The sequence below is a fragment of the Lepisosteus platostomus genome, chromosome 8 (genome assembly GCF_059453375.1).
Source record: "Lepisosteus platostomus isolate fLepPlt1 chromosome 8, fLepPlt1.hap1, whole genome shotgun sequence".
In the NCBI taxonomy this organism is placed as follows: Eukaryota; Metazoa; Chordata; class Actinopteri; order Semionotiformes; family Lepisosteidae; genus Lepisosteus; species Lepisosteus platostomus.
In genome coordinates, this window is record NC_142618.1 from 19,263,575 (window position 1) to 19,282,176 (window position 18,602).

The window sequence follows — 18,602 nt, forward strand, 5'->3', positions numbered from 1 at the left end:
CCATTATGTTTAACAGCATTTGGTCTATGGAATGTGAACAGAATACTTTTCAGAATTATTAAAAATAACAAAACATATAATGGATCTAATCATTAATAATATACAGTATTATTTATAATACACTGTACTAATTTGTGATTAATAGATAATAGATCCTTTATCCTTGAAATAATACTTCCGTTTTTATCTCCCATGTAGAACACAAAGTGAGACATTGCCCCCTAATGGATATCAATGGAATGGCATATATTTCTTAGGTAATTCTTGAACGTGGCGTGAAGTCTTCTGCTGTTTAACTGGAGGACATTCAAATATCCTGACCTTTAAACAAGTTCAGATTTAACAAGAGCACGTACAGATGCTTTTAAGATGTGTCTCTGCTTGAAAGTAATTGTCTTGTGGCTGATCCCAAAGTGACACGGCTCTTGGCAACCTCACAAAGCACTAAGAATGAAAAACTGTGATGCGTTAATGATGTCATAATAGCACTTATATTTTCTACCTTATAAAATTTGGTTTAATTTTTTTTTCATCAGTGCATTATAGCTAAGTTTCAGAAAAAAATGGGATGCTTGTAGATATTCACCATTTCTGATGTAAGTAAACAGCAAACCTACCATTTTACAATTATGAATATGGGGTTTTATGAACAATACAGGCAGAAATTGCTTGGAGTATGAAGGATTAATAATTATAATATCTCAGACTACAACTACACTGTATTATGGTATATAGGAAATTCTGATGCATGATTGTGGTACATTTAGGGGTTGTGGGGCTATAGAAAGAGCTATCCGTCCATATTGTTGAAGACTATATCCTGGCTTCTTTAATGAAACTTGAACTTGGATCAAATAGCAAGGCTAGATAGGCTAAATGACCTTATTTACTTTGTACCTATTCTTCTATGTTCTACAATATTCTTATACTGTACTTATTCATATGTATTCTTCAATTTTGTGATTATTCTTATATTTTACAGTACATTTCCTCTAATCAGGCTGTCACAACAGCTGTAAGTTTTGTGTTCCAGCACTGGGAAATATTTTGCAACACAAAACAAATCCAGGATGGTTTGGGGGTTCACAATGTTTTCAATGGCGGAGAACTGTGCTTAAATGAAAAGAGAAATGTCAAAACGAAAGCTCAAATCAGAATGTGAAGGGTGTATTACTTGCAAGCAGTCGGACACCTACTACCCAAAAAGGAATGATTCATTAAGAAAAGGTGTTGTTGAAAAGCATTCATATTGCACAGCACGAACCCATCCCTCCAGTTTTTAACCACTTCTTCCTATTCAGGGTCATGGAGGAGCCAGATACACCCTGGATGAGACACCCAGGTCACAGACATACACACTCACTCACACCTGGGGCAATTTTTTCCCAGAAGCTCATTAACCCACCAGCATGTCTTTGGCCTGTGGGAGGAAACTCGAGCACTCGGAGGAAACTCACACGAACGCAGGGAGAATGTACAAACTCCACTCACAGAGTGCACCAGGCCAGGAATTGAAACCAGACCCCCAGTTCCGGGTAGACAGCAATCCTGACCACTGCACCACCTGTCATGTTTCCTTCGTGCTTGAAGTTTAATTCCAGAGCTCCTCAGCCTGCAGCTCGTTCAAGTCATTGATCCTCTAATCTTTCACAGAGACAATTTCTCACAGATGATCTTGAAGATCTGCGCTGCTTTTAATTGATGTACAGCAGGCTACTGCATTGGAGTGATGGGGGAGGACTGAATGATGAATGTAAAAAAGTTATGTTCTTCTCTAGTAGTTCAAGTAGGGAGCTGCGTCAGCGTGCGCAGGCTGCAAAGGAACAAGTAAAGGTTTATTCCATGGTTAAAACAGAAGGAAAGAAGCACAACATTTCGGCTGTGGAGTCTTCTTCCGGTGGCTTGACACCTCGAAACGTTGGGTTTTTTTCTTCTCTTTTCAGCATGGAATAAACCTTTACATGTTCTTCTCTATACAGTTATGTTAGAAACATCTGTCACTTAAAAGCATAAAAAGACCTGTATTCTACCTCACAAAGTGAAGTCAGAAGACCACCTGTGGTTTGATTTTTGGTTCTCTTGACTTCATGTTTTGGAACACTGGCTGGTACTACGAATGTTAATACAGTAACCGTACAGGAACATACAGTACAGTACTGTATTGGAAATGTAGTATTGGAAGGTAAGATTTGTATACAGGCAACAATTTTGTGTATGCACATACTGTACTGTAAGTGTGTATGTTTATAAGTGTGTATTTGTATGTAAATGTGTATTGGGCTAATGCATCAGAATAGTGTGGAAATGGTCCATTTAAAACAGTCACACCTTCCGGTGATTCTGCGATTACAGAGTCAAGTAGACTACTAGCAAGCCATTTTTATGTTTGATTTGTTTATTGTTTTTTAGGGGAAAAAAGAATATTAAATGGTACCATATACAATACTAAACAAATGTGAACAATCATTATGTCATGTTACCTAAACAAAGTGTAAATCCAACAAGACATTTTTTGGTTCTGTACTCTTATTTCTTCCTAGGGAAATGAGCCTTTGAAGAGTGTTTTATGTAACCAAACAATTGGATTCTTCTGGGCGTTGGTACTGAATTAGGAGGACGGAAGGTGTAGAACCTCAGTCTTATTGATGTCACGCCCCACACTCTCACACGCAAATGACGTTACATTCCCAGAACCTCTGCTTCCCAATCTCATCCCTGATTGAACCCAGCACATTCTCACATGCATCAGATTCCTCAAATTCTCACTCCCTAACCAATCATCCAATCACACCCCTTTCAGTATTTAAACCCCCTTCGCGGGCTCACTATTCTGTCACGGAACCTATACGTAGAATAGGAGGATCCTTATGCGTGACTGGAATCCCACAGGATGCAGAGTAGCAAAGGGACAATCCAAAAGACAAAATCCAAAGGCTGGGTCAATAAGGGAGGCAGAGGGTCCGGTAACGAGAGATATTCAAAAACAATTCAAAAAACAAAATCCAGAAGGCGAGGTCAAGAGGCGGAAGCAGAAGATTCATAACAGGAGATCAGTCAAAAGGTTTGGAAACACACACTGGAGAATACTTAGAAAGGCTTCTCAATAGTGAGTGTGGGAAGGTGTGCAAAGGGGGTTTAAATACTGAAAGGAAAGGGGTGTGATTGGATGATTGGTTAGGGAGTGAGAATTTGAGGAATCTGATACATGTGAGAATGTGCTGGGTTCAATCAGGGATGAGATTGGGAAGCAGAGGTTCCGGGAATGTAACGTCATTTGCGTGGGAGAGTGTGGGGCGTGACATCAATAAGACTGAGGTTCTACACCTTCCGTCCTCCTAATTCAGTACAGTAATTACATATGTATTACATTTTTTTCACCAAAACCTGTGGAAAGGCCAGGACACAGACCTAATCTGAAAATGAATCTAAATGTCAACTGTAAAGTCCTTTGAAAGAAGTGTATGTTTTTTTTTAATTGATAGAAGATATGTGCTGCTGGAAGTATATGGTAGTATTCTGCAAAAAAAAACAACCTTTTTCTCTACAGTGAGTTTCACATACAGTAGAAGTTCAACAATCTCATATCTTTTCCCAGGGATACTCATTTGTATTCATGGTACTGTATCTTTGTGTGAGGTCAGGATCGACTGTCAAAATGATTTTCCATGGTAAATACCTCAACACCAACGTGAAGCTATTGTTTTTGTTCTTGATGATGATGTCACGATGTTTTAGCCCAGATGTCTGGTCCGGTCAAAGGAGGAGGAAAGACTCAAGGAGATCTCTTGTACTAGACACGAACGTGAGCACCCAGGGGAAGATGCCACATTCTACAAGTCCAACTCAGCCCCTGTGTCCTTTACAGGAGCCTTACTGCCTCCTGTCTTCTCCTGTGGTACTTGTATGTTACGTTCACTCCCTGGCGGGGTTAAATTTAACGTTGTCGTTGCTTTATTTTATATTACATGGTGAACTAGAGATCCATCAAATGACAGGCAAGTCAGTAAAGGAGAAAAATTGAAATACAGTAGGTAGTGGAAGACTAGAAGAAAAGAATCGCGCACACTACACATCTACTATTTGCTGTGAAGTGATAGAGTAAGCGATAGATAAATTAAAAGTTTCTCATTTCCAGTTAATGCCTAATTTTTTTTTTCATTTCTCAACACGCACGCTTGTAACTTCAAACTTAAGGAAGTGCATGAAGAAGAAACACTGTATCCTACAATCACAAATCAGCTGAAGATCACCGAAACCAAACATTGGAGCCATGGGGCTAACCGCCGTAGTACAATTAATCCAGTTTACTGGAAGCAGATTGAAGATATTCAGTTAAGGTAAGTGGCTTTTGTCTTTCTGCTGAGACACACAGCAAACCTAAAATCTGGACTGCTTTCGGACTTGACAGTTATTTTTGAAAATCTTCCCAGTACCAGCTTTGAGGGCTGCAAGGACAAAGGGGCAGTCTTGGAGGAAGACCCAGAATGTGAGGGAAAAGACGGTAATCCACCTTCAATGATGGCGATCGGATGAAAAAGGATTTTACATTTGCCAATTGAGGCTGAGGATTTTTTTTTGGGTGTTTCTTTGGTTAACAGTTTGTTTTATCTCTTTTCTTTAGAGTGGCTTTGCCTTGAAGATGCGAGTGCCCCCCATTTCACAGCTCATAAGAAGCAAGGTGCCACAAAGCCGGTAAACTGAATTGGACTTTATCTAGTGTACTTATTAGGTTCTTTTCACCACAACCTGTGAAAAGGGCAGGAAGCAGAGCTCCTCTGAAAATGAAACTAAATGTCAACTGTAAAGTCCTTCAAGAGAAGTGTATGATTTGTTTTTAAATGGGGTTCATAACAAAAGCTCAGGAGGGAGGACAACAACCAAGTTCAGCCAGACTCGGCTGTCAGTAGTTAGCAATCACTCCTGACGTCACTCCCTCTCCTAAACACTATAAATACTGTACATGATCCCCTTCTCTCCCTCTGTCTTTCTGCATCCCACCCCCACTCCATCTCCACCCCTGCAGCTGCCCCTTGGTCACTCCTGGTCACTCCCCTCTCTGCAGGGGGGTCCTGGCCTCCTCGTCCTCTGGCCAGGAGGTCAGCCCTCAGCCAAGCGGGTTCAGCCAAATTTTCACATAACACTTGTCCTGGAGTTTTATCAAAGAAGAGCCAGGAGAGGTGTTCTCATTCACTCAGTAAGGTCTTTATTCATATTGCAATATGGGAAAAAGCCATCACTGGTCTGTGCAGGGAAGTGAAGGCTGATTTCTGGAAGTAGGGAGAGCCCTTGTTTTATATATTTTTTAAGCTTATGCAACACTTCAAGGACAGGCAAAGCAGTAATTTTCCATTCCTTATAGGTTTCTGCTTTAAGCAAAGAAAAGAGTAGTTATTCAAATAGTTTCTCGTACTCCCTTTTTCAAGCAGCAGCAGAGATAAACTTTATTAAAACATCCCGTGCCCTTGACGAGCTGGGTGCTATCACACTTTGTTCTAAGAATCCAGCTGCTTCTGCAACACAGCTCTGCCCATAAACAACATTTGTAGGATAAAATACCCTTTTCTCAGTAACTTTCCATTACACACTCCACAATCCTATAAGTACACGTAACTCTGGGCTGAATTGCTAGAAGATATGCGCTGTTGGTAGTCATATTCTGTAAAACAAAATTCTCTACGGTGAGTTACACACACAGTCGATTTTCAAAGATCTCGTATCTTTCCCAGAGATACTCATTTGTATTCATGGTACTGTATCTTTTTTTTGTGTGAGGTCAGGATTGACTGTCAAAATGATTTCTCGTCTTTGGTTTGATTACCAGCCACTTAAAAGACCTGATGGAAATGCATTTCACAAGAGCGGAAGAGGTAATGTAAAATTAAGTGAAATATCTTAACGAATCCATCTAAACTGTAGTAGAAAATGGCACACAGGACACAGGTCACTAATCTTACAATTATGAATGTAGGTATACTTCAGAAGTTTAAGTATGGTGGAGCTAAAGAACTAAAAAAGGACAGTACAGAAAACCATACAGAGTTACATAATAACTGATTTGGTTGGGGTATTTGTTTTTTGTTCCTATAATTCAGACTATTTGAATTAAAAACTGCAGCAGGTGATCACTAAAAAAATTCCCTACCCCCATATCTATCAGGTATAAAAAACTATGCTAGTTGGCACTACTTTCATTTAATTTGGTGTCTTTTCTGATTCTGTGTCACATATTAACTTTCTCTCCAGAGTGATTTTATTGTGCAGTGTAGTGGGTACTGCAGATACACTAGATGTCTTTGGCTTTGTCATGTTTTTTTTTTTCCCATTGTTCTGCATCTCATTGTGCACATACTGTACAATTGGGTTAGATAGTGATCCATGTCTAAAACACATTGCTGTCTTTTTGGATTCAGGAGAAACAAGCATGCCAGAAATAAAAATCACTAAGAGAACAGAGAAGGGAAACAGATTGGTAAGTCACTATGTGACAGCCTGTCACCAAGAAAAGTGCACATGTCTTTGTTTATATATCTATCTATGGATTCATTTTGCCTTTTATTTTGTCTTTATTTCTCTATGGTTATTTTTCATATTCATCACCAAGGAAAATAACTGATATATTAGGTATGATATAAGTGTGCATCATTGTATACTAATGTAAATCCCCCATGTATTTGAGTTGGCTAATAAATTGAAGGTAAACAGGCCAAAAAGAAATGAAAATAAATAGTGTTTGTACTGTATATACAGTATAAAAACCGTATATACAGTATACTACTGTATATACTTTAATAATAATGAAGACACCCCTCCACCACCAATGTGTAGCCCCTACCTGGATGATGCAACAGGAAAGCTGAGGGGGAAATCTGGCCAGGACGTTAGGCTAACACAGCCACTCTTTTTGAAATACCCTGGGATTGTTAATGGAGAGCGCCCCCTACTGGCCCTGTTTACTTCTCTTCCAGCAACAACCTTAGCCTTTCCATGAGCTCTGAGCTTCCGTAGCTCGCCAGTTGTGAGTGTGTGTGCCATTCATACCGATACAGGACAGTTGTTGTTGTTTCAGATTTCATCCTGGCCATTTCATGAAGGATCTGGATGTTCTTTCTGGAATGACAAAAGTGCAGGTCAGCTTGTGTGAATACTGTGGAACGATACTGTAGTGGTTGCCATTTCCCTCACTGGATGTGGCAGGGAGACGCACTGGGACCAGGGTGGGTGTCTGGCTGTCTGCTCCAGGGGAGAGTGGAGAGTGACTGTTGGTGGAACTGCAGGTTGCCCCGGTAACAGGCTAACAGGTGGGTGTGGAAGGGAGGGAAAAAAAGAGGAGCAGTACAGTACTGGGGCAGAAATCCTCAAAAACTAAGAAAACACTCAGCCCTGGATCTTTTCCTGTTCTCCAGAGTTCATCAGTTTAATTTGAAAATACTTCCCCCCATATTAGAAGATGCTTGTTCTCTGCTCACTGGCGTTTTGATTTTGGGTTGGAAAAACACTATAATACAGTACCATAACTGTTTGTGTGTACAGTAAGATTTAAAGGATGAAGTGTTACTTTAAGAGAGAAGGAACTTGAGAAAACAAGTGCTTCCAGCATAACTCTCTTAGACATACTTTTTGAAATGTATTTATATATAACTTTATTCACTGTGAGAACAGCATGTGATCAAATAGTTAGATTTTATGACATTTTCTTTATCTACAGACCACTTGAAAGGCATGATAAGCAGAAAAGCAAAGCACATACTAGACTGCGTAATCCAAGGACCAGCAGAAGGTTTGACTTTTCTTTTTAAACCATCTTTACTATAGCTAAATCTGGTATGGATAGTGTATATGAGTAGAAAATGGTTTTGGTTTTGGACAGAAAGATGTTTTGAAATTAAGTTTGATCTTAAGTGGTAAATGTCTAGACACTGCACCCTTTGCTGTACAACTTGTGCTACTGTTTCCCTGCTCTTTTTCAGGACAGTATAACAAAGAACTCCCCTTGCTGAAATACGGAAAGGTAAAACCCATACACACCCAGCTTGTACATGATAGTAACAGAGTGATGATATTAACAAATATTTTCTTAAGAATTAGGAAATTGTAAGAATTCACTGAGATAAGCCAGCAGCCATATCACCCTGCAACTCACAACTGGCAACCCACTGAAGCTAAGCAGGTGTGAGCCTGGTCAGTACCTGGATGGGAGACCTCCTGGGAAAAACTAAGGTTGCTGCTGGAAGAGGTGTTAGTGGGGCCAGCAGGGGGTGCTCACCCTGTGGTCCATGTGGGTCCTAATGCCCCAGTATAGTGATGGGGACACTATACTGTAAACAGGCGCCGTCCTTCGGATGAGACGTAAAACTGAGGTCCTGACTCTCTGTGGTCATTAAAAATCCCAGGGCGCTTCTCGAAAAGAGTAGGGGTGTAACCCCGGTGTCCTGGCCAAATTTCCAATTGGCCCTTACCAATCATGGCCTCCTAATAATCCCCTTCTATGAATTGGATACATTACTCTGCTCTCCTCCCCACTGACAGCTGATGTGTGGTGAGCGTTCTGGCGCACTATGGCTGCCGTCGCATCATCCAGGTGGATGCTGCACATTGGTGGTGGTGGAGGGGAGTCCCCATTACCTGTAAAGCGCTTTGAGTGGAGTGTCCAGAAAAGCGCTATATAAGTGTAAGCAATTATTATTATTATTATTATTATCAGAGTTTCCAGGGCATCCATCTGACAGAATCTGTGAACTAGCTGATGTTCCTGGAAAAAAATGTTAGTTGTGTACAGATCATGATATTATCATGAAGTGGAGCACAAATTAACAGTAAACATTCCATTGAGCACATGAATAGCGATTTTACCACATCTCACTTTTAACTTTTTTTTTTTCAGAACCATGCTTAATAGTAATGAAATGATGTCACATCCAACATGTGTAAATCAAAAGACACCAGATAAGGGATAAACAAAATCCAAAACACAGACTTTCACTTGCAAATGAATGCCATAATAACCAGCTTGATATGGTTTTTTTTATGTAATAGGTATAAATTCACTCAACTGTCATTGGTTGCAATTTTGGAGAACAGAGTCCTGTGATTGTGCACAGATTTGTGAAGTTTTGTATAACATTGTGATCTCTGAAGTATGCTGCCATCATGTACCTGATTTCTCTGTGCAGCTTCTCAACAGCCCACCACAGCTGAAACAATTCGAAGTACAATTCTTTTCATTTGCCCTGTGATACCCAAGTATAGTTCACATTGATTTAATTTTATGAAAGGTTTGAAATTTTGACACAAACAGACCATAGTTTCCATCTGTGAAAACTGGGTGGGACACTTCACCCATTAAACTTTGTTTGGTGCTGTTGGCAGGTTAGTGTAATATTCAGCTATGCAGTTTGCAAGAAAGCATAGTCATTCATGAAATATTTTGCTTATGTTTTCCTTTATTCTGTTACTGATATTTCGAAACAGAAACTAGCTTAGTTGAAATTAGAAGTAGTCTGGACATGATGGACATATCAGTGCCAAATTCTGCAATTTAAAAAGCAGCAACTTTATTGAAATGAACCCTACCAGGAGTGGACATAATGATACAGAACCTATTCAGGAAAACCTGTATTGAGCACAACCCTACTGTACTGTTAATCACTCATTGTCCCTTTTTAATTTGTCCCCAAAATGTTAAATCCTAAAAATGAGCAAACACACATAACTTGCATCAGCCGTGAGTCTGCTTCTGTCTTTGTGCTTGTCTCATATACTTAAATAGCCAATGTTCCTACGGTATGTGCCCTCACTGCCACAGTCCTTATTTCGGGGATGTAAACTCCTAGAATGAGCTGAGATCTGGTCATTCGATCAAATGATTCACTTTAAAAACAAATAACTTCTCTTAGGACAGTTCCCTATCTTATTTCAGAATGGCGATCCCTCCTTTCCAAACTGTTTCTGTGATCCTGGCAGAACAAAACAAGGTCAGTCGCCATATAAAATTTTGGACAATAACTTTTTGTAGGCTGAATTTAATGTTTTGTTTGGCATCATGTTGATTCACTCAATTCAATAAGTATGTTTCTGAACCCAGCCCCCAAAACGCTGTCTAACAAAGCATGACTTAATTAAATAAAATAATAAGCATGACAATAATTTGAAGTGAAGAAACTGTATACATATGTACAAACAGCTGCAGAGTTTTTTTTCCTCAGTCAGCCAGCCCTTGCTACATAAATGTGATAGAGACCGTTCTTCTAAGGACAGACACCGTATTACGAGCACTTCTCCCGAGACATTTAATGGAGAATTGAAGGTAGGAATATGTACAGTTCTTACAATATTTGAGTGTTGATATCCTGATTTGCATTTTATTTTGAAGTGCTGCCACCAACCAGTGTTCACGCCAGTAGGGTAGGAGAGCTCACTGCTTGGTGACTATTCTTCTCATGGAATCAAGTTGCCAAAGTAACACAACAATTTCAAAGACTGAATTAAAATGTAGTATCTTCGTGGAACATTTTACCCTGATTTTATAATAAACTGAAATGCAGTCATGTATGTATTGAGAACAAATGCTGTTATTATTTTAAATGATAATTAAGTCATGAGATCTTTGACATCAGTTTTTAGGAGCTTAATTCATCAAGTTCACTGTTACGCACATTAATATAATTGGACTGAAACTGACAGATATTGTTTTAAAACAAGACACAGATGCCCCTATGTGTCACAAAGAGAGAATTTACATATTCTTCAATAAGTTAAAATTGAAGCAGATAATAGCTTTACTGTATTTCAACAACATTCTATTGAAACCTTTTAATTAATATAAGATTATTGCTTGATCTGTATTACATGCTAAGGGTTATTGAAAAACCATTAAAAAATGTTAGTAGCAAATACTTGTATCACACCTAACTGTATCACTCTCAACTGACTTCAGACTCTGTGTTTATGGATAAGTGATATTTCTGAGTTTTTCTAATCAAACAAAGCCAAACTATCCAAGACAAAAAGGAAACAAAACATATATATTTTTATATTACCGTATATCAATATCATATTCTAGGAATATCCTGTTTTAAGACCCAAACGTAAAGACAGCGATGGTAGCCATTTAATTCCGCCAGGAAATGAGAAAACAGGATTTCTCAAACAGGTAATGAATGACTATTCCTTAATTATTTTATGAAAAGATGTTTTAGCAGAGTGTCCTCTTAAAACGTCCCACTGGAGATGAATAAAGTATTCCAAATTGAATCTCTATATGAAGCTTTTGTACAATATACCATATCTGGTAGATTTTATGTATGAATTACCTCACTATAAAGGAACAAGTAAAGGTTTATTCCATGCTGAAAAGAGAAGAAACACAATGTTTCAGATGTGGAGCCTTCTTCGGGTGTCAGATCCGAAGAAAGCTCCATAGCCGAAACGTTGTTTCTTTTCTTTTCCTTTCAGCCTGGAATAAACCTTTACTTGTTCTTTTGCAGCCTATGCATGCTGACGCAGCTATATTACTGTAGAACATGTATTTGCGGTTTCACAGATTTGAGGGTAAATGGCTTCCTAGTCAAAGTATTGACTTTCGAGTATCGACCATAAGTAGTGCATTTAAAGCACGTTTGAGCTGAGAGGGCAGCGATTAAATTACCCAAGCAAAGTACAGTACAGTACTGTACGGGTTCAATCCAGTCTTCTTGAGCGAGTGAGCTGTAAAGAGGGAAGAAGGAGGGTTGAGGTGGAGGCTTGGTGGAACAGTGAATGCTGTAACCAACCGAACAAACCCACTGGATTTCCCTTTGTCGTAGGAGTTGTGACATGGCTTATTCAGGAAGTCATTAAATAGAGTACTAACGAACGTGTGGGAGGGATGAGGGCAGCCAGACCAATTAAGCTCAGCTACAACAACCCACAACTAGTCCCGACGTAATTTCTCAGGTTCCCACGCGTACCACATGTCACCCTCTCCTCTTCCTCGCTCGGTTTGCATCCCTCTTCCTCCCCATCTCCACCTTTGCAGCTGCCCCCTCGGTCACCTTCTCACTAGGCCTGAGGGTCGCAGCCTCCCTGTCCTGTGGCCATCAGCCAAGCAGGTTAAGTCACGTTTACAGAAACTAGATGAACGATTCAACTGTCATATACTCTTGAAATATACAGTATATGTATGATAGTGTACAGACACATTTTTTTCCCAAGTAATTTTGAAATACTGTAACTAAAATACTGGTTAATTCCTGCAAACTGTGTTGCGATAAATAATTTCTTCAATTTACTTCCACATCTTGCAAAAAAAAAGCAGGAGAAAATGAGACGTCTCAACTATTACGCCGAGTTAAGACAGCAGGAAGAAGATAAGAGACGCAGGAATCAAATGAACAAAACGAGAGATGGAGCTGCAGAACAAATGGTAAATTATTGTCACTCCACTGGGTGCAAACACTTCAACAAGTAGAAAATCAAGAGAGGCAGATGGAAGATAGTTGCTAAGTTGCTTCAGACCAGAAAATGGCAACAACAAAAAGACTGTATTGTAGAACACATAAAACACATGACAGTAGGGATCATCATTAAAATTACAATTCAAGTGCTTGGAGTATAAACCAACTTCTAGATGTATATTAACCGATGATCCCAGTATGTATACCAGTACCCACAGTATATGGAACTGTGTGGAACATATTCCTAAGGTTTGAATTTTTGTTGTGGGTTTCAGTTTCCAAAGACAACATGGCAGTGAGATTTAGAGCTTTATCTAGAGCATTACGTTTGATTGTTATTTGAATGCACAGCAAATAAAGTCATGCAAATACAGGAGTTATGACTAACTATTGTAGCTAGATGGGGAAAGGTCTTCTCAGGGATCTTCTTATGTGAATCATAGCATTATATTATTCAGTAATACTGTTATACACTGTATATTCACAGTGCAGTGTAATGGAATATACTTCACATTCCAGCATGTGGAGACAATGCAGTATTGCACATGGGGAAAGCCAGGAGGTGGCGCTCCAGTCGAACATGTGCTCTCTCCTAGAAGAAGAACCTTCAATTCCACCGGCATTGTTTCTCAGGAACAGGTAGGAGTTCATGATCATTCCTAAGGGTTCGGTTTGTATCAGACCCATAAACATGAATCCATTCAATTAATAATAAGTAATACTGTAGTATTGCTCAAAGCAAAGTCATATTAGTCACAGATCATTAAAGTCCAGAAAACACAGGAGCCACATTTATTCACACCCCGGTAGTTAGTATTTTGTAAATCCTCCTCTGGCAGATATTACACTGACCAGATGACTCATACTACTCATGATACTACTGTAGTATCATGAGGACATTCATCCATGTACTGTAGCATTAAAGTCCCACAGGCCCTTTGATTTCCATTAGTGAGCTGCCATATTGAGTTAGAATCACCAATGCCCAATTGTACTGAGGTCAGAAGATTGAGAGGGACATTCAGCAACACTAATTCTGAGCATTTTGTACGCATTTTAGTGGGAACTACAGTCCCATTTTCTCATACAAGTTATCAAATCTCGGTAACGAAATCAATTCATTGATGTTATAGAAACAAATGACAAATTTCGAATTGTGAACTTCGTGAAAGTACTGTAAGTCGCCATTTGTGGTTGCAAACTCGCACTCAAGTTTCAATGAACTGTAACGTGATGCAGCCCATCCTTCTCACTAGTCACCATAATGACTAGTGTAAAGTGATGAACGAGCGAATAAATACATGTTGTGCAGCAGACATTTCACCACAGAAATGTTCAAACGTGGTCTACATGCAGAGTTAACAAGTAAGTAGTGTTAATCGGCAAAACCGTCTTGGAATCAAAAGCAAAATTCCTATTGAATTTAAAGAGATGTGTTCACAAGCCTGTTTGTTTACAATGTCATAGGGCCGCCACACGTCACCAGAGGGTCTGTTGCCTTGTTCTGAATCGCAGAACAGGGCGCTGTGCATACCTGGACATTTCCACTATTTGGTGACGTAAATTAGAGGTTTTACAAGTGACTGCGTTCATTTTACTTTTATTGCGGTTTGAGATGCACTCAACCTGAGGAACCTTCCTGATTCCTTTTACGAGTCAGATTCTTTCTAACATGAAAATAGCATTGCAGTTCTTCTTTAACCATTCCTTTGTTGATCTGGATCAATACTTTGAAAAATCATCATGCCGGATTGTCCAGTTTTGGCTTTATTTGTAGCAAACTTTGCCAAAAGGCATTAAAACAAGCAACCAAAGACATGTTATTAATAAGGTAATGGTAAAAGCATTTCAACGTGTGCATTATGGATTTTGCAAACCCAAAGGAATAAGATTCCACAATGTCCACAATGTTTTGGATTCCCTGGAGGTTACAGGCTCAGTGATAACCTATAACCTAAGACTGTCCTTTCTTTCTGTAGCAATTTAAATGGCAGTAATCTTTATATTGAAGAGCGTTATCATATAAATGTAGACTTTTTTCAAGGAATGTTTATGAAATTGTATTTCTTTTCTCAGCTGAGGCAGAAAGGATTCAGCGGTGTCCCATTTCGTCTGTATGTGCATTAATCTCTGCATCGACCAGATCAATTTTGCTGCAAGAAAGGAGGCACCTTATCAATGTTTTGGGGCTCAATAAACAGCTGTGTAATGGCAGTTCTGTATTGTAGTTGTTGGCATCATTGCTAATTATGTCTGAGCCTTACACACAAACATTAAAATTATTTTGCCGTTAATTATGGGGTCTCTGGACATCTAGACATGAATGAGATACAGTATTTTAATTTCATTTGTATATACTGTATACAGCTCTAAATTAAAGTGTGACAGATCTATATACGGTATGAAATAAACAGACTGTATTTTGGCTTGTCTATATACTGTAATCTATAATATCTTCAAATGAAAGTAACATTTCAAAAAGCAGATTGTCTTTATTTTAAAGCTTTCCACATGTCTGGAGAAGGTTTATTTGTACATTTAATGTATGTTGTTCAACATAGTGGTCCACGAAGAGAAAATATGTACAATTAATATAGGGTGCAGAAGGAGACAAAGCAATTGTAAGGCAAGCACTATATTTATTTATATTCATGACCTTTAATATAATTAATATCTTTGATTTTCAAGGACAAACAAGACAGGGATCTGCATTTGATTTGTGTTTTCTCAATGAATTGCTATGCTGCTTTTTGTCTCCTTTAGAATAATAGTTTTGTAACATACTCATGAGCAAAAGTTGTCCTTAGACAAATGCGTATAGTGAGATAATAAAAATTGAAACTTGAAGCGAAACTTAAATTGAAGTGTTTCAAATGGTTTTGATACTGTTTATCTGTTCTGTACATAGGTCAAATTTTAATTACAATAAAATAAGTCCCATATAAAGGAATAGCATACTGTACTTGATAGTGCTATCACAACCACTCTCACACATGAGGAATGAAGGACTGGTACAGATGAGGAATGAGGAATGTTAGAGAGTAGAAATACGAGATTACAGTTCGACTTCCTCCCAATCTCCTGTTTAGCACCTTCTTTACTCTTTTAAAAAAAAATAAAACGATATTCTTTTGACTTGGAGAAAGTACTCACTCTTTAATGAAATGTTTTCTTCATAGGAAATGCAAACATTTCAATTCAGCAAGAGACAGCTGTTAAAAAAGGAGCTGTTTTTTTGTTCTGTTTGAAACACAACTTTAGAGAAGTGAGAAGAAAAATATTCAAATTTGCCATTTTCATCTAAATGAGCTTTTTTAATGTTTTAATCAATTTAATGTTTTAATTGATTTTAATGTTTTCAAAATCAATTAGAGCTAGGCAGTCTAGATCTCTTTATTACTGTAGGTAGTCTGAATGATTTCCACTATTGCCAGCAGATGGCACCCTTAACGAACTAATCTGTTCATTGTTTTGGTTATGATTCTTTCCGTATCAATTTATGGAATGTCAAATTATTTTTTATGCATTATTTAAGCGATTCTCTAAAAATAGACTCCTAGAATTGCCATCCATCTTTGCTACAGGAAGCATTTATACAGATTCTAATTCTGAAACGTATCTCTCTATGCATGGTTATTCAACTGTGGAAAGAAAATAATTGAATGTGAGCTCTGGAAAACAAAACGTTAAATAGCAAGCAACTTGCTTCAGAACTTTAAATTCTATTTGGAGATTTAACTAAGGCTGATATGAAATATAAGTAATTGTGCTGAACACTGCACACCTAATCTGATGTACACCTACACTTAAAAATGTTCTCTGAATTTGTAATATGTGAATGAATGCATGTTTATTAGTTATGAATGCTACAGAATGTGCTAAACACCATATTAAAAATACCAGTTATCACACCAGTCACACACACTTTATCACACTGACTAAATGCTGAACAACAAAAACATACTTTCAAGAAAATTTGACATGCTTCATTTAATAAGTAATATAATTTTTTAAAATATTTTTGCAGTTGGTTATCCTTATTCTGAATTCAGCCTGTCGGTGTAAGACATTCCCTTCACTCCCAAAATGTATGTCCTTGCTCTTGGCTAGACTGATTCTGGAGTAGCAATATATTATTCTTAATCCCTGCAAGCAACAGAAAACAAGGTCCATCGGAAACTCGTAGGACACAAACACACACATACTGTACACTCACACCAGGCCCAGTTTCCCAGAAACCAATCAACCTACCAGCATGTCTTTGGACTGTGGGAGGAAGCCAGAGCACCTGCAGGAAACCCATGTGAACACAGGGAGAGCATACAAAGTCCCCTCAGATAGCATCCCAGGTTTGGAATTAAACCCAAGGCCCCAGTGCTAACCACTGCACCCTTACACTACTCACTCAAACACAGAGAGAACATACAGTACAACCTCCATGCTGTTAGCAACCTGGGAACTGAGCCCAGGTTCCCAGCACCAGTGGGTGAGACACTAGTGCTATGCTAACCACTGTGCCTCCACACTGGGTTTTTTCCGTGTATTTGTTTCACAATTAATTTGTTGAACCAACCAGGATAATGTTATTAGCTTTTCATTTACTAGGTGGTTGGAAAAGTGTGTTTAACGTTTCAAAATTAATCTCTTAGAACTGTTTCCATCTACTGTAGTTCACACCGATACCATATCCCCTCACATTCTGCTTCTCTAAAAACTGCATTTCCTTCCTTAGAAATCTCCTTACCTGAAGGTGTAGATTTGGATTTGGGCTCAACCTTATGACTACAATCGTCTGATGGTTTTCTCACCGGTGTGTCTTGATTGTCTGAATAGGCAAGAACAATTCAAGCATTTCTCCTGATTTTTGGAGTAGGTGCTCCAGAAAACAGGATAAGAAAGCAGACATTAGTCACATGTCTACCACTGCAAATTCTGATGATTTACTATTGCTTTAAACTTTTCCAACAGGCTTCTTGTGGTCTATGTCCTGAAAGTTAAAGTCTCCCATAAAAACGACTTCTTCCTTTGAACAGTAATTCCTAACTGCAGTATTTACAGTAGTATTGAATGATAGTCAAAGTCTGCCTTTGCTGGTCTATTGCATGCCTTTATCACTGCACCTTCAGAATGTTTTTGAACTGTCTGATCCATATGGATTCAGAGGCTTTAATTCGTCTTTTTTTTATACAGTATATAGCTCCATACCTTGTCCTCTTCTGCCATTCCTGTCTCTCCAGAACTGTGTGTATCTGATAATGTTACAGTAATCTCTATCATTTTCGGTTATAGTTTATGTGATGCCAGCCTTATCATAATTCATTGCTAATATGGTGGCTTTCTGGAGGTTTTTTGGCTCCTCCTCTCTTCTTTCTCCTCCTAGTTGAAGTGTTTCGGGATGTCTTTGTGGATCCCTTTGTCACGGCAACTGATGCCCATTTCATTCGGATGTAATCTTTCATATTTAGATGGTCTTTGTCATGAAAAGGCTTCCTGTGGCCGAGAAAGCTGAAGCCTTTTTCTGGATACCATGTCCTCAACCACATGTTGTGTTGCTGGATTAACCTTTGTGCTTGTGCACCTTTGACTGGTGCTGGAAGAATTCCTAAAAAAAAAACACAGAATCTCTGTCCTGCCAACGTGCTTGAATGTGTTGAGGATGTTAAATGTGAACGTACTGTGTGCACTATGGCTGCTGTTGCATCATCAAGGTGGGTGCTGCACACTGGTGGTGGCAGAGGGGAGTCCCCATAATCTGTAAAGTGCTCTGAGTGGAGTGTCCAGAAAAGTGCTGTGTACAGTAAGTGTAAGGCATTATTATTATTATAGCAATGTCATCTTTGCACACATGGACAACTGGGTCATTGCCTGCCCTAGATTGGACCCTGTGGAATACAATGGAATATACTGTATGGATGACATTGGTCACCTGAGCTCCAACAAGACAGCAAACAAATGGTTGTCCCATGGTCTCTGCTACAAGTCACTGTTGCCTTGTTTCGGAGAATGAAGTTGCCGACAATCACCACTTCTCTGTGTTTTTCTGACATCGAGTCTTTGATCAAAGACTGATGCAAAAAGTGACTTTTGTTCCGATGGGAAGAACAAAAATGAATTGTTAAAAGATTCAGGGTTTACAGTGACATTGATGTTAGGAATGCTCAGAGTAAAGTG

The 18,602-nt window shown here is 38.8% G+C and overlaps 1 protein-coding gene across 4 annotated transcripts; it reads left to right on the top strand.

Moving 5' to 3' along the window:
- The first annotated feature begins 511 nt into the window (after positions 1–511).
- LOC148657039 (uncharacterized) lies at positions 512–14,658 on the top strand. Of its 4 annotated transcripts, none has more exons than XM_088642747.1 (17): positions 512–596; positions 3,736–3,895; positions 4,195–4,337; positions 4,431–4,501; positions 4,622–4,692; positions 5,063–5,177; positions 5,778–5,867; positions 6,411–6,469; positions 7,067–7,127; positions 7,706–7,777; positions 7,968–8,008; positions 9,917–9,971; positions 10,203–10,303; positions 11,060–11,149; positions 12,290–12,400; positions 12,919–13,070; positions 14,508–14,658. In XM_088642747.1, the coding sequence occupies exons 2-17, from the start codon at positions 3,821–3,823 to the stop codon at positions 14,509–14,511; spliced, it is 1,311 nt and encodes a 436-aa protein (XP_088498873.1). In that variant the 5' UTR covers positions 512–596; positions 3,736–3,820; the 3' UTR covers positions 14,512–14,658. The 4 variants fall into 4 exon arrangements, with proteins under 4 accessions (XP_088498873.1, XP_088498871.1, XP_088498872.1 ...); XM_088642745.1 differs by having other exon boundaries at positions 12,951–13,070; XM_088642746.1 differs by having other exon boundaries at positions 12,293–12,400; positions 12,951–13,070.
- Positions 14,659–18,602: the final 3,944 nt, after the last annotated feature.

Bases quoted from the DNA above. Each gene is read 5' to 3' on its own strand.
- LOC148657039 (XM_088642745.1), top strand. From the start codon at position 3,821: ATGCCACATTCTACAAGTCCAACTCAGCCCCTGTGTCCTTTACAGGAG. The intron at 6,470-7,066 runs GTAAGTCACTAT...TTGTTGTTTCAG, and splicing joins CAGAGAAGGGAAACAGATTG to ATTTCATCCTGGCCATTTCA. The intron at 12,401-12,950 runs GTAAATTATTGT...TTCACATTCCAG, and splicing joins ATGGAGCTGCAGAACAAATG to CATGTGGAGACAATGCAGTA.